The sequence below is a fragment of the Poecile atricapillus genome, chromosome 5 (genome assembly GCF_030490865.1).
Source record: "Poecile atricapillus isolate bPoeAtr1 chromosome 5, bPoeAtr1.hap1, whole genome shotgun sequence".
Classification (NCBI taxonomy): Eukaryota; Metazoa; Chordata; class Aves; order Passeriformes; family Paridae; genus Poecile; species Poecile atricapillus.
Window position 1 is genome coordinate 18999149 of NC_081253.1, and position 26896 is coordinate 19026044.

The 26896-nt window shown below is 37.0% G+C and overlaps 1 protein-coding gene across 3 annotated transcripts in view; it reads right to left on the reverse strand.

Annotated features, from left to right (window-relative positions):
- Positions 1 to 5563: 5563 nt before the first annotated feature.
- STK39 (serine/threonine kinase 39) overlaps positions 5564 to 26896 on the reverse strand; it is an 83318-nt gene continuing 61985 nt past the window's right edge. For 2 of the 3 annotated variants that reach the window (XM_058840552.1, XM_058840554.1), the window contains exons 15-17: positions 25432 to 25500; positions 11051 to 11115; positions 5564 to 7053 (exon numbers count right to left, since the gene is read on the reverse strand). In XM_058840552.1, coding sequence (XP_058696535.1) covers positions 6979 to 7053; positions 11051 to 11115; positions 25432 to 25500 — 209 coding nt within the window. In that variant the 3' untranslated portion in view covers positions 5564 to 6978. The remainder of the gene's footprint in view (positions 7054 to 11050; positions 11116 to 25431; positions 25501 to 26896) is intronic. The other variant, XM_058840553.1, reaches the window with a different exon arrangement.

A 26896-nucleotide genomic window follows, 5' to 3' on the forward strand; every position in this document is an offset into this window, starting at 1 on the left:
CTTATAATCGACACAGATTGGGAGTGAAATTTTAGTCCCACTGAAGCTATTGTGAAGCATTATTAATTCATAGGGCCGAGGTTTCAATAATGGTCCTTCCCTCTGGATCCTCTGTTCTAATTCGAGGCGGATTTCTCCACCCTCTTCCTATTTCTCATAATATACAGTAAATGCTCCAGTGCTTTGTTTTAATCAGAGGTGATCTAACAAGGAGAGAGAAGAGAGAGAGAAATAGATCCTGAATGCAACAGGATTCTTAGCTGATGAGATGATTCTTATCTGTGAGATGATGACAATAGTTTCAGGTTTAACAACTTCAACCAGGTAACTGCTACACTTTTCGTCACTGCAAACACTTCACAAAAACCTTTCCACAGAGCTGGAAAAAGTGGCTAGGAGTTTTATTTAATTTCACAAATTTCCCATCTTGCACTGGCAGAAAGCTGCAGCTTTCAGCTTATGCAATAGGATCTCTGCAACAGAAGCAACATGGAAAACTGTAAAATCAATTTCTTTGTCTAAGTACAAAGTCCTGCAAAAAATGCATAATAAATTTACCTCTAGGAGGGTGTCACCCTGGAAATTGTACCCTTCTGATAATGTTTTCATAGTTAGTTTTACATAGTTTTTCATAGTTTTACTTTCCCATGAAAGTAAAAAGCATAAGTTTATCACATACCTTCTAAGAAACGTCTTTTGATGGACGTTTCTTGTGACCAGTGTGCTTGGAAAGGTGTTAACTTAATTATCCAATCCCTGGCCATTGTCGAGAATCTATAAATACTGGAGTCAGAGAATAAAGGCACTGTTTTTTGTTCTGACACAGAGATGTTCATGTGAATCATTTCATATGACAGGAGGGTACATTCAGAGCCAAAGACCTCAGCTCAGCTCCCCCTGGGCGAGCAATGAGCAGACTGGGCGAGGCCGGGAGCTGCTGGTGCACCATGGCACAAGAGCCTGCTCCCACCAGCCAGCACAGGAGGGGAGCAGTGGGCAGCAGGACTGATAAACCCCAGGGAGGCCTGGGAGAAGAAGAAGCACTGATACCCACACCTCCCTTGTTCTAAAAAACTTGTGTTTGCTGACCATTTGATTTTTGATTTTGCCAGAACGAAACAACCTTCATACAAATACCAGAAGGTTAAGGTAACAGTCTTCAAAAGCTTTCCTTGCCCTCTACATTACAAACCATCACAGGTACAGTAAGGGTGTGCGCTGGAGGGGGGAGAAGCAATTTGGTGGGTTTCCCTCCCTCCAATACCAGAATGCTTCCTAAAACCAGTTCCAAGCTTTCAAAAACAGAGATGCAGACACAAATGCAGGCCTATCCCTTAAAGCAGCAATTTAGTACTACACAGCCTGTCTTCCAGAACAGAGCAGTTTTATTACTGCGAGGTTAAGTCTTTTTGCCTATTAATTTATTTTTATAGGACACAAGTAGCACAAAGTCCACCTGCTCAAATGCTCTTGACAGGCTGTGGTCCTTCTGCTTCATTACTTTTAATTGCCTGTTGATGACAGCTACGCACACTGCTTCTTAGATGAAAAGACAATTGTATTACCAAATAACCACACATTCCTATAGATTTTGAGATGTCATAACTCAACTGTCCTCAAAGGAAAGAAAGCTAGATTGGTGGGGTCTACTGAGTAAATGTGACACCACTCAAAAAGCCTTTTTGCTCAAAAAAAAGTGAAGTTAATCTAAAAAATCTCAGCACTCCTACTCCTGAGCACCATCTTTCCTGAATGAGTCTGAATGATTACATGGATGAAAAAGAACCAGGTAACAATTTGGTTTCTTTCCATAAGAATAAATAAATATATAAATAAAATCTCCCTAATTGAAACATGGCTGTTTTTTATTAATTTTTAGAAGTATACCCATAGGGAAAAAATTGAGTAAAGGCATGTATTTTCCATCTACTCGAATTCTATTTTATATAGCTGCTCCTCTACATAAACACATCCACTTGCATAAGTGATTTTCTACACCCTACTGAGACGATAAACAAGCACAGCCTTTCAAATTCACGCCTGAAAATTAGATGGCAAAATATGCATATCTCAAAAAGGACAAGATTACCTCCCTATTGGTTTATGCAGGGAAAATTACATTTCTCCTTCTTACCACATACTCTATACTCCATGCCTCTATAATTGCTCACTGAGCCACCATTGCCCATATTCTCAATGTAATAAGCAGCAGACAACTTCACAACTACTGAGTTTGATTCAACATCTCAGATGAACACAACTATGAAAGCAGCTTGATGAGCATCAATCTAACAATCATAAAGCAGCTATAAAACCACATTTTTATGTGCATTGCAATGTTACTCTTAGTCATTGAGGGAAAATGAATGACTGAAATGTCACAATGCTCAACTAATATGCCTGGATTATTTCATCAGCTGGGCCACTGTGCAATAAAATGCAAGAAAACCAGACTTTGTTAAGAGTTTTTGTGATTGGAGTAAACCTAGCTGTTCATTAGCTGAGTTCATGCACAGGGAACTCAAAGATGTAGGCTCCTGATGCTTTTCCAACTTCTCATTTTAAAATAATTAGCAGTCTTTGTTCATGCACATGCATGAGTACATTGCAAGAGGGTGGAAAGGCTGCCCACTTGATGCAGCAGAAAAACCCACAACAATTGACTGAATAAAGTTCTATCACAATTGATTCGGAGAAAAAATAGACCAACTGCTATTTGTTATCAACAAGGTCTCTCTTTTGGTTTTTTTGCTGCTTTGATAAAATCTGGGAGGGAAAGGTGGGAATGGGCAGCAACATCCCCTGCTCCCTGCTAAACAGAAATCTGCATTTTCAATGCACTCAATTAGCAGTGTTTTAGGTCTGTGTCAGATCCCTCATCAGGGCTAATTGATTTCAGGCACAGGCCAATCTCACCATTCAACATCATTATGCAGAGGTAGGTGGTGAAAAGGAAAACAGATCTCTGATTAAAGAAAAGCATGAGGGGGAGGCACACCATTTACAAGCTGCACACAGCATTCCCTCTCAAAGAAATAACAGTGTTTAAAAACATTCTGAAGAGATGCCTCACAATCAAAGTTCATGACTGCTCTGGAAGCCCCAGAATTGGAGATGTGACATTGGACCAAGCTATGTGAAAAGGCACACATCTTTATCTCAGGAGAGAATGTGAGCAAGAGAAAATTCAATTATGTTTCCTGACTTATTTCTCTGCTCCTCCTTCCACTCCCATTCACAAATGGTGTTCTAGGGCAATAGAGGAAACTGTGATAGTACATAGGATAATATTCTAGAAAACAAGAATACTTATCACAACTAGCTAGCTGAATTACAGTTTGAATGCACAACTCTGTACATGTTGGTGGGAAGATCTGAGGTCAGCGCTTGTCAGAAGGAAGAGATGTGCTCCTGTTCTTTTGGCACAAAAAGCATATGTTGCCAGGATGGGAAACAGCTTTCCTGGCCTAAAGCCCACACTGGAGTCCCACGAGATAAAAGGCTGGAAACGTCCCTTCTCTCCCACTCCTTTACACATGCAGTTAGTCTCCAGACCTGGTTCTGTGCTAAGCGAAATTCTATGTTTATATTCATCTTAACACTTTGAAACTAAAAAATGCAGAACTGTTCTGACTGACTTTCATCTCAGTCCACAGAGCTACTTTCAGCAAGCTAAAGCACAGCACACTGGCATGGCTGGCTCCATGGACACTGACATTAATCAGCCTACAGAGCCTGTGAGTGCCCAGCTGCAGGCACTGGCATGTAATCATCATACAGATGATTATATTTTTAGCACCATCTAATTAAGCCTTATTTTCCTGGCCTTAGAGACAGCTACATGGTAGCTCCCCTGTTCCCGCTTCACCTCATTAATTAGAGACCTTTTCTTTCAAACAAGACAGGTGCTGTAACCAGCAACACCAGCACTACCACTATTTTGGGGGGCAAGTCATGTCACCCATATAAGACTTTCACCCAGCTTCTCAATGCTTTTCATGTAAATGTGAACCAATTAATAGCTCCTAGTTTTCTCTTCTCCCTTATTATTCAGCAAAGGATTTGTATATGATAATAAAGAAACACTCGTACTACTTCTACTCGTAGCTTGCTCACTGCTTTCTACTGCAGTACTGTACATTTTCACCTTTTTTTACCTTTATATCCTAAAAGTATAAACTATTTATAAACGTTGTTTTAACACACTAAAGCTTTAATTACCCTTTCTTTCTACGTTTTAAAAATGCATTTTGTTCAATTTGTATTTATACACAATATCTTAGCAGTAAAAACAAGAAAGAACTTTTAAAACCCAACACGGCTGTGTTAACAGAGCCACACAAATTTGCTGCCTCACTGAACCACAGAAACATCACCATGTTTCTGCATCAGACCACAAGTGAGCAACAACTGTTACGACTTTATCTTGGTGCAATAGTGCTGAGTGCCTCAATTAAAGCATTACATTCTTTATTTAGATACCTCCTGCAGCCCCAACCAGCACAGCAGATGAGCACTTTTGACAGTTGCTACTCATATCCCAACACTTTCTCCCAGCTTCTGGGGAGGTGTATAGCAAGTAGAACATGATTTTCATCCAAATACATATTCTATACATATTCCACTTCTTCTTCTAGAATGGCAAAACCAAGAAGCTTCCCTGAACATTCACTTAGTCTGAGAAAGTATTGTAGCGGCTCTAACTACTCTGCAGGTGGATCGGTCAATAACGGCGCAATGCTTAGAGAAAAGTACATTAAAATACATAAAAATAATCCCATCGCAGTGCTGCAGGGCATCACCTGGGGCACGGGTACGTGCACATTTCAGGTGAATGTTTTATTTGCTCACACTCTGGCACAAAGGTGAATCCCCAGCTGCCGGCTCGCAGCCTGCCCCGCAGGCGGACGCGCTGCGTTCTGACAGCACAGCCGAGGCTGCCCAGGGCCCGCAGCCCCGCCGGGGCCAGAGACACCGGGCCTGGGCCCCTGCAGCAAGGCTCGCTTACCTGTGCTCGCCGGACACAGGCCCCTGTAGAAAGGCTCACTTACCCGGCTGTTGGCCGGCCCAGGCCCCTGTAGAAAGGCTCACTTACCCGGCTGTTGGCCGGCCCAGGCCCCTGTAGAAAGGCTCACTTACCCGGCTGTTGGCCGGCCCAGGCCCCTGTAGAAAGGCTCACTTACCCGGCTGTTCACCGGCCCAGGCCCGGGGCTCGCCCACCAAGAGCTCCGCGGGCACCACCCGCCCCAGGGGGCCTGGCCGGCCCCAACGCGCCTCACCTGGGCCGCCGAGCCCAGGCCGGGCCCTGCCACTCTCCGCCCACGCAGACCAGCAGCACACGGGGCCTGCCCCGGGAAAACCACTGATTTCTTGAAATAACCCCTTGGGAGCCTTAAAAATGGCTTCTGCAAAGCGCGGGAGAGCAAGGAGAGAAAGCAACCCTCTACCCCGAGAGCGTAAGCAGCATTTCCTCTCCTCCTCCCAAAACCAAGTAAGGGCAGCGGCCTTTTCTAATAACCACTCTGTAATCCACTCAGAGCATGGAAATTCAAAGGACAAATCAATCTGTGCAATACATCTTTATTTTAATTTTATTTTTTTAACCTTTGCAGTCATCTTGGAATAATCATCATGTAAACAGTAGGATGGGATGGGATTACATTGAGTTGTATGCAAATAGTTCTAGAACACCTCAACGATTATGACATTATAAATAACTTCTCTTAACAATATATATTTGCCGTTTTCAGTACATTAAAGAGCTGCCACTTATCTAGGAGTAACTAGGAAGTAGTTTAAAGTGTAACCTCTGAGAAACACATCTCCAAATGCAGAAGTCTTTCTAAGGTTCCCTATCTCCAAAACGTCTATGTCACAGGTTAAGCAGAGGACTACTTGGGTCGAAGTGTTGTCTTTGTAACAGAGTTTTACTTGATCATTGCACAAAGCCCTATTATTTTCACTCCACCTTGGTATTTTGCAGAACTTCAAATAAAGCTTCAGTTCCATTCTTCAAGTTTTTATTTACCTGTATGAAACTGGTTTCTATCATTAAGGGTAAGTCAGATCAGAGATGGACACAGTAAGCGTTCTACCTTAACAACAGTTCACAGTAGTTCTAGCTCGTAGACTCCCCAATAAAGCATAGTCAAAATACTGTTAACACCTTTGCTACTGTACATACCCTCCTTGCTCATATAACTATATATATTTTTATATATTGTACCATATGTATGGTACTTCTAGAAAATGGAGATTATTTATATAAGCAGCCTCAGGCACATTCTTAATACATTAATATCTGCAAGGCACCTCCCACGCCCTTGATGATGAGTTTGTGGACTGTTTTTTTGACACACAACCAACAAAAGCTTGCTAATGCCAAATCAAATTATTCCAGAAGAACCCTAGAAGTTACCAAATACTGAAAAGACATACCTGAAACTTTTTTTAAATAGTGGGAGATTAACTGCAAATAGCACATAATCAAGTCAAATCATTTTCTTATTACTAGTAATATGTAATGCATAAATATATGAAAAATAAAATTCACAGTCATTTTTAAATCTAGAATTCAAGTTGGCTAATATTTCTAAACTTTTATATGTATGTTAATTTCTAAATGTAACAGAACAGAGGCAGTATTATCAACCACAAGTACAGGTAAAATAGTATCACTCAAAGTCTATGAAAGAAGTAAGCTTGATAGAAAGTTCCTTTTGTAACCAATAAATACAGCCACCTGAGAGCATTTCCACAGGCTTTTCACTTAGGGGGAATCCAAATCAACTGCTAAGAGACATTTAGGAGCATTTTGAACGTTAAGAGCAGCGGTGTAGCTGTGGGCTTTGCTTGTTCTGACTTTGTGAATTGCTAGATAATGAAGCAGAACTCAGTGTGTGGTGCATTAATTTTCCTTTGCATCTAAGCTGGCTTTTTCGCAATCTCACAATTCGGCTCGGGGTCAAGGGACAGACATCAGCTGACACTTAACTGAGCAAAACCAATCAGTTTCACTTCATCAGGAATCTCAGTGCCATCACAGCCAGAGGCCTGCAAGTACAAACAGAAATGTTTAGTATATCACGCTACAAAGGAGCATTTGACAGCCAGGATATAAAGTTTCCCCATATTGCCCAGTCAGCAAACAGCTTGATTGAAGAAAATCTTTCAGACTGCTTCATGTGGCCTCTGTCAGTGTCAACCAATTGCATCCTTAATTTTAGCAAACTCCTGTAGTCAATATTAAAAATTATTGAAAAAAAATACTGGAAAATGGACACTGAAATACCCAAATTCTTTAAGCCAAACTTTCCAGACTGGAGCCAAATTTGCTTTTTCCTGGAAGTAAATAGTTTTCACTCATAAAGAGCGTCTAATATACATGTATAGAATCCACTTTTTACCACTGAACACAGCAAATGTCTCATGAGTCCAGCCAGGAAGTGAGTTTGGAATAGCAAACAGCTGAATTTTTAAACAAGAAATTGAAGCAGTCTACAAAGAGTACATACTAATATTTGCAAAAGGACAGCTCCCTCTTATCAGTACAATCTAGTACTTAAAACTGTACAGTTTATATTCTTCAGTAAAGCCTGTCACAAAACAAACTGGCACAAGCGATCAGTTCATTTTTCATATATAACAATTAGAATATAAAACCACTTTGCTCAGGACTAAACTATTACTTTAGGTCTGTTTTAGAAAAAAATAGGCTGGAAGCAAAGCATTTTTATGTTTTGATTTTTAAACACAAAATTTGCGTATGTAGACATTTTAAATAAAGGGGTTTATACATTTTAACCTGCATGGTAGATAAGTCAAAATACTAATAGAATTGGATTAAAAGTGTGCAACGCTAACTTACTTATGACAGATGCCTTCAGATTCTTTTGCATATCACAAAATATCCCCAACAGAACAATTGGTTCACCCTATAAAACTGCTTTTGATCCTTTTTTGCAATAGCAGCAGTTGAGCCCTTTACTAGAACTGGTTCATGAGCATGCACTGTAAGGTAAAGACCTGTCAGATTGTGCATACAAGGTGCACTATGTGACACAATCCATTGAATTTTCATGACCAGAAATAAAACTGTGTTGACACTTGTGGAAGCATTACATCAGGCTACTCCTTCAAGTTTACTTTGAGAACTGAAGTTCTCTCCTCAGATAGTATTTCACAGCTGTTACTACACAGAAGCAGCAAGTTAGAGAGAGGTCTGAGATCACTCTTGGTTACTATTCAGATTGGATTGGGAATTTACCAAATAAATGGAGTTTGAATTTTGCACCTAAATTTAATGCTAGAAAGTGCTAATACTACTAACATCATTGTACACTCTAGCTAGCTATCAATCTTCTCAAAGCCATGCTAAACAACATATCTACATGCATATAGACTTTTAAATGCCTTCCTTAACAATAAATATGTCTATTTAATGCACCTGGGATCTATTAATTTAGATTTTGTGCTTAGCATAAATACAAATACGATACAGAAACTGCAACCTTAAAGTATTCAGTAGAGACTGAACACACTCTGTCATTAATGGGTTTTCCCCCACCTTTTTCATGTGCAAGGTCCTTACACAAAATGCAAATTATGCTGTGCAATAATTTAGTGTTTCCAAGATTATTTGTGTATTAAAGCAGTCTCCTTCCCAAAGTGTGGACAGCTGGATCCTACAGGGAAGTTTTCAATCTGTGTTAGACAACTAGGGATATTTAATACTATATATTAAATAGGGATATTTAATACTACATATGTTCTGCAGAATGACATAATTTTTAAGAGCAAAGACACATTGTTTAAAAACATGCAAGAGGGGGAATCCAACCCCTGCCATCCAGGCGCCTCACCTTAAAAATTTTCTTTACTATTTCGGTAATAATTAAATACAAAAGTAGTTACAACATAAACTGTTCCTTTTTTGCCCTTAAGATGAACATGCTTGCTGTTTGAATACAAAATATTATATACCAGCAAAATACCAGCAAACTTTAAGCAGTGAGATACTAACCAGATTCCCCGTCCAGAAATGCCAGCAACTAATCCTAGACTAAGGAATATTTTTCAGTTGAATTTTCTGAATGGATATAGGATTAGCTACATTTAGACCTTTAATCTCCATTAAATATTCACCAACAAAATGTGTTGTAATCAAGCTGTATACAAGTGCTGTCAAATTAAGTGAGATCTTGCTAAGAGGTAACAAAGACCCAGTAGTGCATACAAAGATATAAAAGAGTTCTAATAGGCAAAAATTAATTTAGCAACACCACTATACAATACAGAAATAGGAGAAGCAGAACATAACTTAATCCAAGGAGAAAAATAAACTAGGATACTTCTTGTTATGGTCTTTTCCTCATCAAAATAGGAACTAGTGCAGGAAACCTAGGTCAAAAGTATGAGGAAGAAACTAAGGTTAAAAATTAACCTCTAGAATTTCTACCTATCCAGCAGAACTTACCTACAGCAAGGACAAAGGCATTGATTTTGGATTGTCTATTAATTCTGATTATGGTAAGGAGCAGGATGATAGCAGCATTCACACACTGGAATCTGGAATTCTATGTGACATTGAACCCCAGCAATAAACCCAACTGAATCACAAAAAAATAGGAAAAAATACCCCAGCCTAAATTTTCAACATATATATTTGTTTTCAACATATATAACCTGGATACTACAGGATATAATGTTTAGGAATCACAAGCCTCTATTTTAAATGTGGGAACAAGAAACCCAGGCTTCTGCAGAGCCTCTGGAGTATCTGCTATCTAAATGCTCTTGGTGAGATGCCATTTACTATACAATAAAGCCAAGTCAGATGTTTAGAGAGCAAGAGCACAGATCAGCTGCAAAAAGAGAAGTATTAGCTTTTAAGCTATATTTATAGCAAAGGCCAGAGAAAGAAAGGAAGTTGAGTTACATGTCTTTATTCCCCTAGCCCGACCCCTCCTCACAAGAAATGTGGAAGTTCTGGGGATTTTACTGGACTGTAGAGGAAAAATGAGTTCAAATGAGTCAGCTAAAACTCCTTAGATCTGTATAAAGAATGAAATGGGAAGAAGAGTCCTGAATTAATACATCATCATCATTTAGGTCTAAAAATGTCTCTCTACAGCAGCTGCTTTTATAAACAAAGCTGTGATTCTTGAGTCCTGCTTATCTAACAGACATTAAGTCTAGTCTTTCATATGACTGAGTCACTCTCAGCAAAAGGTGCTGAAAGCTAACTGGTATTTACATAACTAATAGTTCAATAGCTTCAGGTATATACATTCTTCAACTTAATTTTAACAAGAAATAAAAACAAACACAGCACATCAATTCTGACTCAAGTTTTTGCAATGCAAATTTATTAATATTAAATTAAATCTATAATGCTATGATGAAAATTGACCTGAATTAAGGACCTATGGTCCAATGTACAAAATACAGCACAGAAATGAGTCCTAAGCCCCAACCAAGGGTCTGATGAAATACATACAAAAGATAGGAAGAGATGGAGAAGGAGAAACAGCAATGAAATACAGTGGGAGAAAGACCAACTTGCAGGTGTGGATGGTCAACTGAAAGAAGGGGAAAAGAACTAAGGAGCAAGCAGTGGAGAAGGTGACCTGCATGCAAGAAAAATGGGGGCAGGTGTTGGAAAAAATGGGATTGGAACAGTATGTCCATCAGCAGACGACACTTCAGCCAGGGTAGAGGGTGGTGGGGGTGAAGGAGTGTTTACCTAGCTATTACAGTTTTCTCTGCTTTACTTGTTTCTGCAGTTCTTCCAAGGGGTTTTCTTGCTGCAGCTTCTCACCTAAACCTCAGCCTGCCTCACAACTCATGTGACTGAACTTCCTTCCCCATGCAGTTATGGAGCTGTCCTGTCAAAAAACGGCTTAAGCTTTTTCTCCAAAACATGGCAATTTCAGTCACTTTATCTGTCAACACATTTATTCAACAGAATAGCTGTAACTGAGATAGAACCCAGATTTTACATGAAAATTGTGATTATTTATTTGTTTCTTCCATTGATGCTTTTACTTACCAGCTTAAAAGTCAATGTTTTCAAGGCCTTTGGATCATCTACTATCTTCTGTAAGTTAGCAGCAACTGTAAAAGACAAAAAAATATGATTTACAGAAAATTGCATTCAACTTGACATCAAGCCTTTTGTTGAATCTTCTACTTAATTCTACACATATACATGTCTGTAAATTACCACTTGAATCATTTAATAACTCTCTAGCTGTTGTTTCAGAGGGCAGTGGGCTGCCATAAATCCTACTTCCTTTCTTTCTTGGTTACTGATATTTTGTGGCTATGTGAACTGATTCAGGGGAACAATGTGCCTGAAAATCAAATAACAGAAAAAATCTACTAATTTTCAGTTTCATCTATTCCATAAACAGTTAGCAATCACCCAAATGCAAATGCAAGAAGGATGGGAGAATCACACAGGCAAGGATAAATTGATGGCTGGCATGATTTATATCATGTTTCTGCTATAGCCAGGGTCACTATCAGCATCAGCTTCTGGCAGAACACTGAGCTCTCTGTCCCCTCTAACTGGTTTTATGCATGTGCTTTTCTCCCTTGGGCTGGCATTAACACAACTCCAGATGATATGTTACAGCTCACTAGCAGGAAAAAAAAAAAAAGAAAGCAAACCAAAACAAAAAAGGTAAATTATGAGAGTGACATAAAAAGATCTGATCTTCAAACTACTCTCTTAGAAAACATGATCTAGATTTCTCAAGTAACAGTAATAAACACTTTGGACGAACAGAGCTTGAGTGTCCAGAAAAGGAAGCTGTATGCTGTAAAAAAATAGCAAGAAGGAAACAATTTACTCTTTGAAAACAGAGGAGAATGCAGAAAATTAATAAACACTTTTTCTATCAAAATACCTGAGTTACATTTTTAATTGGTCTGTTTTAACGATATTGCTACATTAATCTTGACCAAAAAATAACTCAATGTGTGCTTTCAGCTTTGTATGTTTACTAAACAGGCTGCCCAACTTTACAGCCACAGATCCTGAACTAAATCAGACCAAATCATTAAGGGCCTTTGTTCAAGACTGATGTATGAGCACAAATGTCATCAACAGGATATGAGCATGAGATAAATATTTCGCACCTGGCAGAGCTGTTTAAACAAGATCATATAAAGGAAATGAGCAGGTATTAAGTAGCAGCCATTTCTTAGTACACTGTCTAGGTAACTACCATAAAGCAGAGAAGCAAGAAAGTAGGTGCTGCCCATAAATAATTATTTCCACATAATTCATATGGTGGAAGATACACACCAAACATTTGCACATTCCATGTCCTACTGCTACAAAGTTAGATTTCTGCTTCCTCCATCTTCTAACATTGTGATGACAACACTTTCACTCCCACTGTGCCTGATCATTAATGATCCACTCTGTAATAACAGAAATTCACCTCACAGGGGAAGTACAATGTCTAGTGAATTTGGAGAAGTAAACAATTTGGCCAATCTACCACTGTTAAATGAAAATCAATTTTCTGTGGGCCTCATTTTATTTATACAATTAAAATGGCATCAAAGATTGTTTATATACTTGTAATAAATTTAACTGTAGATGAAAGTGTGTTTGAAACTAAAAACAGAACTTAAAAGCAAGCATAAGGAATATTTTCTACAGAACACTTTTTTTAAAGAAAAGAATTAACCTTCACAGTTAAATGAACTCAACTACAAGCACGACAATAGGAAGCCTTTTCGTTTTTAAAGCTTCATTATTCATAAACTTCTTTATTCGAGTAATTCTAAACAGTTTTTATTTTAGTCATGCAATTCACTTCCACAGTCTTTAAGTTGATTTTACTGCAATACCTCCTACCTGATAAAATACATGCAAATACATATAATGCTTTTCATTACAATTAATATTTAGAATCTTAGGAACATTCAGCCTCATATCTCCTGAAGCCAGGATAGAATAGCTTCAATTTTTCATGTCTTAAAAATTTATAAAATACAATCATGCACTCAAGGGCAGCTCTACTTTATCCAAATCTCTGTAAAACATATCTTAAAAAAAAAAACAAAACCAAAACAAAACCAACAAAAAACAATAAAAATTCTCCACCTAGAATGAAGATGAATGATTCACCTTCATTGAAATGAAGACAGTGCTACAAAAGCAGATAGGCATTGGGTCCTAAATCCAAAGATTTCTAACTTCACCTAAATAAAATGTTACAAAAATAAGAGCTTCAAGCGCATGCACATCTTTAGGAGGGTCAGCCTTTAATTTAATGTTGATCAGCTGTGGAACAGCTAAGGCAAGTCAGCATGCTGCTGGGCTATTCCCCCGGGAGCAAAACCTTCCAGCTGCCCTTAGGCAGTTACTGGCAAAGGTATTATTACTGCATTTGCAAACAGCAGCCCCAATCAGCAAGTGTTTTAATGAACTAGCACACAGTCGGGTAAGCGGCATCAAGGATGTCACAGGTAGTAACAAAGTCTTTAAAAACTCTAACCCTTCCTGCTGCTGATTGATTCTTTATCAGGGAACAGATTAAAAAATTCCAAGTAAAAATAGCAAAATTAGATTTTCAATATATGTAAATAGTTGATGTTAATTACTTTGTTATTGTTACTTAAACACTGTATCAGAAATGAGTGGTATTTTAGACGGTTATCATACCTAAAGAAAGCTGAGAACAGTGTTCAGTAAAAGGCTCCAGGGACACAGTTTTATTTATTCACTTGTCTTTACTTTTAATATGAACTGAAGTCAGAAACTTTTATATATTAATTACATGTTATTTTTGTTTTTCTGATGGACCATAACTAGAGTAGGACATATTTAATCAAATAGACAATTAGGAGGATTTGAGGGAGAAATGTCATATATTTTCAGGCTATGCTTGAAAATGAGAAAGCATACCTATAAAGAGTCCATAATTTTAGAATACAAGTTTACATTTAGAATAGTCATACCTGCAGTTTCCTACGAAGAGATCTTTTCAATTTTAATTGTAAGTATTCAGCATTTTCAAGCACAACTAGTATTTCACCTCTGACTTTAGTACTGTGTTTTACATTTTCTGGCCCTAACAGAAAGGCAATAGAAATCATTTAGCGAAAATAATGTCATTAATCACAGTCAATCAATCCACTGCAAATGCAAATACTCCCAAAAGCCAATTCTTTCTGCAATATCTGAAAGCATATATAATTATCATCAACTAGGAGCCAAGTATTTGCACATACTTACCTAGCAAAACCATATCATCCTGCTGGTATCTTTTTCATTTTTCTAACTCCTTGCTTTTGTTTTGCTAGGTCTTGCCCTTATTTAGACCACAAGGGCAAAAATTAGAGGCAACTGTCTGAATCTGGATACCTAAAGTCAATATTTCAGGAAACTCTAAAATATAGTTCATTAGCTTTAGAGATGAGACAATCATTACTCTTTTCACCTTAATGCAAGCCAAACCTTCTAGGACCTCAGTAAATACATAGCTTTGGATGTGTCCCTCTGTACCTAAAATGTTTGAGATCTGGGTTCAAGTGGTAACTGAAATCCTTTGGAGCCTGATGAAGTCAGCTAAGAAGAACATAACCCATAAACTACAGGTGTCCATGGCATCCCTAGTTTAGGTAACTTCCACTGGAAACAAAGCCTGCAGCAGTGGCAGTAAGAGCCATCCAAGCAGATGAAATTCCTTCCTGAATGCCTGCAGTCCCAGTTATTTCTCCAGAAGGTTTGGGGATCCCATACAGTGAAAATATCCTCAGAATTAGAAGTACAACATACTCTACAGCTGAATACTCATCCTACTTTAAATGCAATTAAACTAAGCTATCATTTTCAGCAGCTGACTTACTACTCCTAAAATTATGTTTCTAAAAATTTAGGACTATTACTAAACCTACACTGTTTGGACCACTCCATATGCAAATTTCTACCAAGGCACCCAAAAAATTAATGCCAGGCATACACACATGACAGTAAAGAATATTTTCACTTACAAGCAGTTGCTGTTACTGTCCAGCCCTATTCAGAATTACTGGTCACTTCAGGCAAGTAAAAAAACATAATTATTTTTAAGTGGAACTATTAAGCTGTATTGACGAAAATCTCCCCCAGCTAGTGGATTTAGGCTCTTTTCATTCAGGAAAATTATTTACTAGGCCAAGGCTCACTAACCCTCCTAGTACAGTTCACATGCTAAGTTCTAATTTGGCTTAAATACAACAAATGAGACTAAAGTTTCTAAATTAAACCAATCACATCTGCAAACAATAATGAGGAAAATAACCATCCCATTCTCACCACCTTTCCCCACCCCACAGTCCCAACAATTCTTGTATTGCAAGTTGGTGAACAAAGTCAATTTAATACAGTAACACTCTCCCTAAAGTGAAAAGGAGTTTCAAACTAGGACTTTCTAGAGAGGCAGGAGTTGTTTTTTCCACTGATACTTAAATTATTTGGAAAAGTGAAGAGTACTGTAAAATATATGTCTCTTTACACCTTACCTCTAAGTTAAGCATACTACAGTTGCTATTGACAAAGCCATTTCTCTTTGAAATACTCTGAAGACATGCTTTGGATGTTGTACTTGTGAAATTCATAGATAAGCTTGCCCACAAGCAGCATTAATTGATAATTAAAATCCTATTGGGAATTCGCTGTTTCTACAAGATCTAAATATTCTGTACTCAACCTTATTTTGCAGTGTTTTCTCAATATGTTATGGCCATGCACCTATAAAAGTCAGAAGAAGAAACATGAACAAGAAAAAATTAAGTGGTGATGGAAAAATCTTTGCCAGCAGTAACCTCAGGTAAATAGAGTATACTTCAAATCATGCCTTGGAGCAAAAGCTCTCTTCAAACATTAGCAGCAGTTAGGACAAGAAGCTTTTTGTTGTTTACAACAATAAATGAGGTGCTGTTCGCTTTCTTCAGAAGGCTTCTGAAGGACATGTAATCAACCTACACACCACAAATCATTCCAGGTTCTTTTGCAGGTTTTGCTCAGTGACAAATGGTTGTGCCACCCTGACAAAATAAGTGTCTGCACTTGCAGAACATGCAATAGGAGAAAAGGTCAAACCCAGCATATAAATATACACAACACAGGCTTCTAATTGCAGAGGGAATAAATGAAAAGCCCCACATAACTAGAGGCTTTTGGTATGTATATAATACAAATTACTTACACTTTGATATATTACAGTTTTGGCCAATTACATATGTTACACTTTTAAACTTGTTTTGGTTTTTTTTACAGTTCTATTGAGTGATTGACATGAGATAACAGAACAAAAAAAGGCCACCTTCAAGATCTTACAAATACAAGAGAATAAGCATATTTTGGGCAGTCTCAAATAGCTGTTTTGCTCCTGTGATGTGACAAAGCTCTCTGGTTACTTAAAATTCTTAACACGGCATGAAATTTAACCCTAATGGCTTCTGAAGAGGGAAAACTTCTGGAAAAGTTAAAATTAATGAGACAGTAAATAAAGCTATATGAAATACAGTTAAACAATTTCCAGTACAATGCCCACCCAGCCAACTAAGCCAGAGCCATCTGGCATAAACACAGACACAAGCAGAATCTAAAGCTTCAGATGATATTTCTGGGGTGCTCTCAAAAGAATAATGATTCATCTGCTTTTCCATTTTTCAAAGAATGGATGGGCAACCTCGGAAATAGCTCATGAACTCAAGCTTAGGTTCAATAGTTTGCAAAGCTATTGCATATTGTAATCTTGAAATTCAGATATGAAGAAAGGGAAGTATTATTCAGGCACAAAATTACTGTCACCAAAAAAAGAGAGAAAAATTATAACCTTGGAGAAAATGAAAAATATTTTTAATAAGTTAAAAGTGAAATATTTTTTATGTAGTCTAAAACTCAGTCTATAAAAAATAGCTACCTTCAACTGCTCCCTACTTCATCAACAGTACGGCTGTTAGAGAAGACAAGCTGAAACCTCCACAGATTTATTGGCTTTCCTGCTGATTGTTTCAAATATTACCTCTTCCCCAACAGTAGGCAGTTATTTTACCATTTTCATCTGATACACAGAGCTCACCATAATTAACTGCCTTGGGAGTCTGCAAGTTTGAGGATTAATGCTGTGTTCTCCTGTATGGGCCTTAGGATGAAGGGTGCCTGAGTAGCAGGGAATACTTTTCAGTGGAATTATCACTCCTAAAAATTCAGCTACTGGTAGGGTTTTCCTCCAAAGGGCTGAATTTATTATGCACGCTCTTGAGGCCGTTTCACATATTGCAAGAGGTTCATTGCAATCTATGCATTCATTTATATTTCATACTATACTGTGATTTTCATGCATTTTCAAGTTCAGAATGAAGTGAAAACGAAGTTTTAAAACATAGCTAGTGCTGGATTATAGTATATTATGCAGACAATGGAAACAATCAATGTTTAGAGCTTTTGGTTCCTCCAGATCTCTGTCTCTCTCATTATTATCTAAAAGCTCACCAACTGTCTGCCTTGAAAGATTAAAGGGCTCTTTGAAGAGAGATCAAAAAGGTCACTTAGGTGTAATGTGATTCCATTAGATCAACCATTCAGGATGCTCCTGAAAAATTCCCTTCAGTTTATGTTGCTCAGTAGCAAGGGAAATACTAAAGCATTTCAAGATCTGTGGCAGCTAACCAGCAAGTGTTTATTGCTAGAGGATTGCAAGGACCTAGACATGATTCTTGTAAGTAAGAAATAAAGGAAAACAGAAAGATCAGCAGCAAACCTGGCTTCTCTTCTGAGGAAGCTATTGGACACTGATATGGCAGAAGCATTTAAAACATTAAGAAATTTATTATTTATGAAGAGGCTGTCATTAGGAATTTATCAAAGGGAGATTAAGGCTCACAAATTTGTCTGAATTCTCCAAGTGTGTTGCTGAGTCAGTAGATATAGATAAAAGGCAGTGGAAACTATCTCCATTTCAATATTTGATACTGTGATAATTTCCAACAGCTCAATTTGCAGCCTCTAATCAGAAAACACAGATTAAAGAGGGCAAGTACAGGACAACAGAAAGCCAAAGAAAACAGTTCTGCTTTGAAAGGAACACCAAGACTGAAAATTGTCTCCTACAGCATCCCAGTGAACAGGGATCCCAGTGAACATTTTCCACCTGAACTTTCCACAATTTAAAGTAATTATTGACACCACTTGAGCTCTGTGGTTCATATGGATTCTGAGCCCCAATTCCGTATTCATTCCTTATTCTGTACAGACATCCTAGGTTTAGGCTGGTTCATGTCATTTTAGACATCAAGGACATTAACCAGCATTTGGCACCAGGCTATCTTGTTCCGAAAGAGAAAAATAATAAAAAAAAGAAAAGAGACTTCTTGGCTGGGACCAAAGCTTTAAAAACTAACCACTTACCCTAGATTATTCAAAGGAATGGCAGAGACATCGGGGTGGTATATTCCTGATTGACTTCTACCCACAAATAAAGACTTAAATATTTACCCTTGCTCAAACTGGAAAAAAAAGATAAATCTCAACACATTTTAAAAATAATAGCAGACCTCAAATGTCTTCACATTAAGATCGATTAACATGGAGTATTGATATCCAGGGGTCACAGGCAAAAACTGGAAAACTGAGGATTGGTAAATAAATATATAAGTTGTAATTTTTCTTTAGGTAACTGATGGAAAAATTCGCACCCAAGAGAAGCAGTATATTTTATGAAACAGGAGTAATGTTTCCAAAGAGAAAGTGACCTAAGTTAGTGCTAGAAATTTACCTGCATCAATTCCAATAACACATTATTAAGTTCCTGAATTCTCAATTACTTAGTATGGATATCTGATCCCACAGAAACATTTTAGATTCTACAGTCTCTGAGAAGAGAGAAAAAAAAAAAGGGAAAAGGCCATAACTGTGACAATTGGTTTTATTGACCAATTAAAATATAAATACAACTGGAAAGTTGTACCTTTTCCCAGAAATTTATGAAAAAAAAGTTGGTTGACATTTCAAATTGATTTTTCTTCCCCCAGAGGATGTGAAAAATGCTTAGGGAAACCACTGCATGTTTAAAACAAACTAAAAGGATAAGTAAACAAAGAAAAAGGATACTCTACTTTCCTTATAAAAGGATAACTAGGATATACTGGGATAATTAAGTACTTATCTATTTCAGACCTTTAGTCTTTATGTGCCGAATGGAGTAGATTATTTAGGAATGTGAGGGACGAGTATATACATATTTCATCACTTCCCCTTCATTTTGATGATCATGAGCATTATAAACCTCAGTCTATTCTCAAATGAACATTTAAAATAAAAATTTAGACCTGCTGCCCAACACTGCTAGTAGAGCTATTTAACAAGCTTGAGATATTACAGTAAATTGTTCTCTTAAATTCTCTATACAAAAGAATGAGAGTCCTAGGTTGAGAAAATCATTTCCCCGTGACTGAATGTAGAAATCAAGTGCTAGTTTTCAGAAACAGGTTTTGACAACAGTTTGATAATCATCAAGATACTGAAGACAGCTCTAACAAGTATCTTCATAATGCTGGATTAGATATGAAATACAGGTCTATTCAGAAATAAGGCAGGTCATATTCTGCTATGCATATTATTACTTTGCAATCTCCTTTCCCTATCAGATCTTCACAACTCCTCCTGTCCCAGGTTCAGCTATGAATTATAGATAATGGTCTGACAAAACTATTAAGAAGATGAAATAGCAGCCAGGCTACTTCAATACCTTGTATCTGAAACTTGAAACAAGAAGAATATATTTAGAAAAGACTCCCTGATGTGCTGGAGTTAGGTTCTGAAATAGAATACATCTAGTTTGAAGAGCCTCAATAAATCCTTATTTTGACATACCAACCTCTGGCAGAGAAGTGAATGCCAAGGAAATAAAGAACAGCAAGTAAATTACTATTGAATACAGAAACATTACACACATTTCTGCTTTTGCAGTTTCTGATTCAAATGCACAGTTGTTTGTGGTTTTTTTTTCTTAACTAGAAAGGAAAGTCCTTGAAACTTTGAATCATATCTATGGTATGGCAGAGAATTTGTCGATTACTGTATCAGGCAAAACTCAAACTAATCCCACTAATAACCATATCCACACTTAAGTAGGAACCTGGGACTGCAGGTAGAAAAAAAGGAACTTTCTTTGAAGGCAGTTGCCAATTCTACCTTTTTTTATCTTTAAAATAACTAAAAAATTATTACTTATTTTATCATGCCTGTAAGCCAGGCACATTCACTATGGCACATGGACACACATATGTACGTGTGAACAATAATTTGCACACTTAGAGAATTTCTTGTATCACATACTTATAGTTCTGCCATAGTTAGGTGATTAGTCACCTAACACAATTTTTTTTCACCTTGAGCCTTTACATTTTCACCACACTGAAAATTCATCACAATGGGATTTTTTTCCATGAAACCTGCAAGCTTCACACAATACACTTCCTTCAGTGCACCTTTTACGTCCAACGTAGGAAGTCTAAAATAACTTAGGTGCAATTAGACACAAAAATTCATTAGCTGCAGGTGCACCTCAAGTTTCCAGAACTCCCAGCAGTCTCATCATTATGAGTCACCCTTCAGTGCATTAGCTCTAAATGAGCCAGATGTGTTGAAATATTTAAGTCCTTACTTAAGCCCCCAGGGATTTTAGAGATATTCTTCTACTTGTAATGCATTTGCATATCTTGCTAAAGAGATGCTGAGTTATGTACACATATGGAAGACATATATATTTCTATAAAATGCCATAAAATACAGTCAGGTTTTCATTAAACCTATGTTTTCTTTCTGGAGAATATATTAAAAGTAAACACAAAGTATTTAGTCTATCTAATTTAGCTGAAATTAACTGGTAAGAATCTATAAAGGTATTTTCTCATTAGTTTAAAATTTATGGGTACACTGAGCTTTGGAATAAATAAAACTGTTTAATTTAACTAAAATTTCAATTTTTTCACCCTGTTTGAGCCACAAGAAAGAAAACAAAACTTCTAAAAAATTTCCTAAATATTTCAAAAATCAGTGCCCCTCAGGACATTACTGATATTAAATGACAAACTCAAGGTGCCTTCAAATGGTAGTGCTATTCCAGTTACCCACCCATACTGCTCTTTGAGCACAAAATATATGCAGCATGTTTTCCACTCGTGCAGCTCTATCCCATTTCCTAACTGCAGTAAGATGAGCTGGAATTGCTCGAACAACAGTCATCACTTCATTCAGTTTCAAAGATGATTAATCTAACAAGACAAAGTAAAACTAGGTATAAGCAAATGCAGAACAAAACCTAGGAAAGCAAAAGGACATTTACTGTGTAATTCTATGGTTTTCCTAGGAATATGGATTATCAGTGCCACCATAAGCCAAGTGTACTAACAAACTGGGCTGGTGCTTTTTCATCATTCCACGTTAGTATGAATGTACCTTCAGCATCAGCAGACATCATACTGTAAGACAGTCAGCTGTTTCAATTTCAAATGCTTTAATACTGTGATTAATTGGTAACTATATTTTGTTGCTATACTATGTTAGATATATTACTTCCTAATTAACAACTCTGGAAATAATGTTATTCTGGATTTGGTCAAATAAATATTCTTTGAACTCATGGCCAATAACCTATCCACAGCCATGCTGGGCTTTCGTTGTAAATTTAGATTCCAATTGAAGTTTTATTTGCTTACCAGAGTAATTGTACCACACTAGTATGGCATCTATTGTATTCACACCTCTAAGAAAATATTCAAGATGTTGATGAAAAAGCTTGCTGCTTTCAATGTATGACCACATTAAAAATTACAATCTCTTGGGTTTTCAGCTGGTTCTTCTAAACACATTAGGCCTTTCAGCAGGAAGCTTTTTTTTTTTTTTTTTAACTGACTAAAAGCTTTTCCTCTGGTTACTAAGTGGATATCTCCAACATCAAAGACTTTTCAGCAGTAGTTTATGTCACGTGTATTTAAAAGTGAAGGCGTATCTTCCATGGCTCAACATATTCAGAGATACTTTTCTGACAAAAACATCTTTAAAAAGGTACATTAATATAGTAGAGGGCAATTGCATTTTTCTTGACGGTATGGACATGACGGCTTTTATTTAAGCAGTATTCAGGAAGGGAGGGAGGTGGTGGTTATGTATAAACTGCAATTTAATAACTGTAAATACACCTTCAGGTTCTGAAATTTAAGCAAAGGGTCCAGAAAATTAACTATCGTCTAAGGCTTCATTGTAATTTTGTGCACATTGTATATACCAGTGGAGTAGGACCACAACTATGTGATTTTCACCAGAATTGACTTTGATATGATTTGAGTTTTCTTTATCAAAAATATAATGGAACATTACCTGATGAACATTTACCAGCTAATATACATGTACTACATACAAAGACACATTATCTCGAAAGGATTTTTGAAAATATTCCAGATCTGATTTAACATAGATATTTCAGTACTGCATAAAATACCTCATCAGCAAGATACCACTGGCTCCAAAGCTCACTCTCCTCTGAAAACACCAACTCTAGTCTGCTTTTAAACCAATTCTCAGTGATGATTTCCATTATGTAGGGACCTTCTGTGAAACAATGCTAAAGGAAAAGAAACCAGCCCATCAGAGCCAAAACCAAACACGTACGCTGAGATTTTTCCTTTTCTGCAGAACAAGTAGTTGAACTTAATGTACATCACAAAGGCAATATTCCTGGGAAGGCTGTGTTAAGTGAAGCAAACCCAGCAAGACTCAAAAGGTGAAGCATATGAATGTTTAGAAGCAAATTCTGTAGAATTTAAGGTGTCAACTGTTAAATTCTATACACAAACGACTTTAGTTCACACATGCCCTGGCCATACTTTCCACAACAGCTTTTGATAACTCCTATTTAAATGTCCTTTCACAAGATCACCCATTATCCCAATAGATTGTTGAATTCAATATAAAAACAGGTATTTTCACCTTCCTCTTTTGTCCAAGTCTCTACATGTTTCAACATCCAAGAAAAGAATCTACAGGAACAACCTTCATGAAACTATCTCAGAACCTTGTTTTTATTCAGGGTTCAGGTTACAGAGGCTGAATTTCTGCCTGCTTCAGCTAAAAAATGAAAGGTAATTTATCACCTGCTTTCAATCTGGAAACTAATGGAACCAGTTCTTCTGGTGAAGATGGTTAACCAAGCTCTTCTATACTTAGATAGGAAGATTATAAATCTTTTAATTTTGAGTGAACAAGGTGCTAATGTAATTTTACACATAAAATTAGTTTTGTAAGCAGATTTACATTTTAAGCACCATCTGCTCTCTTATATGACCTCTGGCTTTAAACTGAAACACTTAAGATTACACTGTTACAGTGAAATATTCTAACGAAGTGCAAATTTAATTTTTTACTTAATTAAAAGCAAAACCACATTTTGCAGCACTCTTCTTTCAGCAAAATATGAAATCTGAAGTAATTTTCTAGGAAGGTGAAAATGTCCCAACATATTTGAAAACTTCACAGGTCAAGCAGACACAAGATTATAACAAAAATTCACTCGAGAATTTGTGCCTGTGGAGCTTGAGTTAAATTACATCATAAAAACCCACCATATAAACTAAATAATGATTAATATAAACTAAATATAAATTACTGAAATTAAATAAATATAAGTTGATTCATTTCATTCTATACAAATTTTATTTCCTTAGATTTTTTTTTGTACCACGATAGAAGTTAAAACATGAAAATACAGAAGGAGCCATCATAACCCTAAAAATCAAAGTCTGATGCAATTCAAAACATGGACTAAGATAGGAAGTAAACTTTTATCACTAACCAGACAGTGTCTCTAACCAAGCCTGCTAGGGAAAATGTTCTTTCATATAGAAATAGATATGTGTGCTTATTCAAGGACCAAAGTGCTATCATTATGGGATGGGAATTTGTCACATGAGGGACATGTATTTTAATTTGCCCTTCCCCAGTCATATCCCTTGCAAGATGGTAACAAATCCCATTCATGATGCCATTTTCACAGAAGTATTGACACTTTGCATTGAAAGAGAACTCTGCAGCAAAGGGAAAATGAAGATGGGAAGATTTCTCACTGGATCCCAGGATTTGCACTGCAGCATCCCCAGCTGTGACTCAGAGTAACACCTGACTGCCCAGGCAGGTGAGATAGCCAACAAATAACAATTCTTTTGTTAGTCAGTTAAAAAAAATTATTTTTTTCTAAATAAAAATTCTACCAAAAAATATTATCAGCAGTATGGTAATGACATTTTTCATACTGGATGTTAATATGACAACAAACCAAGGCCAAGCAACTCCTCTTTCCTGAACCCTTCAAATAACCATGCAGTAGAAGTGACTGTAAGAGTGCCTACAGCTTGTACCATCTGTAAGCCTTCCTAAAATACTTTTTCTTTAGAAATAAATGTAAAAGATCAGATAGGAATTTTAGTTCTTAGATCAGCTAAAATTAATCTGTATTCTGATCATCCAAAAGCAAAAAGTACAGGCTTCTCTCAGAAAGAGTTTAAATACAAATGCAGTGAGAATGTATTTTAAATAATCTTCCAGGCAAGAAATTAATTTCTGGAGTTGTAAAACCCTCTCAATACCACTGAGGAGTTTGGTAAGGAAATCTTAACCTATTGATAAGATTTATTTCGACCACAACACAAAAATTGACTTGGTTGTATTCCTCAATTCAGTTCTCCCTCATCTAGCATTTACTATCACCCTCTGATTTTGGTGACTATACATCTACTGGTCTTGAGCATCCAGAAGAAAGGAAGAAGATGCAGATAAATAAGCACTTCCAAATTAATCATCTTTATAAGGCACTGAATTTCAAGTAAAATAAACAAACCAAAACCCATTACTAAGCATGGAATAGAAAAATAAAGAAGCATCTTTCAGCCACCAGAAAACACTTCAGATTACTTGGTTTTTTTATTATTACAGAAATAAGACCACTAGATACAATTTCCATAGGTTCTGAACACTGTTTTGTTCCTCCTTCTATGAACCCAAACAGAAGACTTACTAACTTCAGAGCTGCCAAAGCACACTCTGCAATATCCTACTGATAAATCATTTCACTGTTAAACAAAAAAAAAATGAAGTTATCACAAAAATGCTCAGTCACATAATTGTCAATAATCCTTCAGGTGAGCTATATTATATCACCCTTCTCAAACCACTGAAGAGATCTGACTTCTAAAAGCAATCACTGGACCTGTATCAAAATTGCCTTGTTGATTGAACTATGCATACATGAAAGCAAAATTAGGACAAAAAAGATTTTCTGAAAACCACCATCAGAGAAAACATTTTTTCACATCCATTTAACACAAACTTGTCACAAGAGCATAATTGCAAACAAAAATGTAATTTACCTATAACTACATCATGGCCATCAACCAGGCCTGCAGAGAACAGCTCCTGAGAAACGCCATCTGCTGTGTCTGTCCAAAAGGTGAAAGGAATAAGTGTGAGAGCCCACAAAACAACAAAAAGTATCAGTCATCCAATGCAATTTAACAAAAAATATATTTTAGCTCCAAAACACCCATGGAGACAGGATTGAATTCAAAATTATCTTTAATTAGGAGGAAAAAAGATAATTATCTTATCAGCTTCTGCACAGCAAATTGCATAAGGTAATGACTTGATCCATTGCAAACCCCCTACAGACCTCTCCTGGCCACCAGCACTTCTCCTCTGTTATCTAACAAAATCCTCATACACATTTTACAAGTTCAGTATCTTCCCAAGCAAGAAAATAAACAATGCTTTAATGTGTTTTTCACTGTTTTCTTTATGCCCTCCATTGTTCTGCATATCTAGACAGAGACATGGTGAATAGGCTTTCTTGTTTATTACAAGTGGCGTAAAGGACTTACATGAACAGTCACTATTTTGAGATCTAGGTTTTAAATAGCTTTTAAGTATTGTGACTTAGGAAATTCAAAGCTTTGGATGGATTTTCTATTAACTGCTGTACCTGAGTGGGTTAATTCCTAAGTCCCTGTGACTAGTACTTGCCCTGGATAAAGACGTTTGAAGGCTCAGATGTAAGTAGGCAAGAACAGCAGGAACAAGCCTAAATTCCAGCTAAGTAATGTGGCCTTCAACTGTACTGTGGCCCCAATACCAACCCCCCTAATGGAGCTCATGCTTTGAGGCAGTTACACAAAGTTTTATCATTTCCTCAAGAAACACAGGTAAAAAGCAAGGTAGCTGAGCCTGCAGTTTCTGGAGATGAGAAGCACGGCTGCCTTTCTGGCTGCCTCAGTGACTGACTATAGGAACAGTCCTGGTCTGTCCTCTCATTTTGTCCAAGCGGGAATTTTCAAATGGCTTAAGTAACTGCTTCCCAAGTAATTCTTTTGGCAAACTGAGATGTTCTGTGCCCAGTTAAGTAATAGGCCTCTTTTGTTTTTACTTATTGTCAAAATCAACTGGAAAAGAAGGTAGACAACACAGAATATACCCATGCACAGAACTACTGCACATGAAAGAAACTATGGTTTACTGTGAAAGAGACTCCTCTTCCAATCTGGATTTATTTTTAGGTGAAAGCTCCTTGAAGGCTAATCTAAATAAAGTGAATATTGACTTCTAAGAAATATAAAATAGGTTCATAGTTCAAAGAGTTGCAGTTTAACAAGGATGATACCTTCTTACTCAAAATATTAGCCTTCTGTGCATTTCATCCCAGTAATACTTGGTTTTCTTCAAACAAAGGCAACAGTACAAGTTCTTACAGCTCTACCACTGGAAAGTCTACAGTTCTACATGTAGATGCAGTAGAGTTTAAAGTTTCAATACCAGGATTTGTTTCTGGTGATAATACCAAAG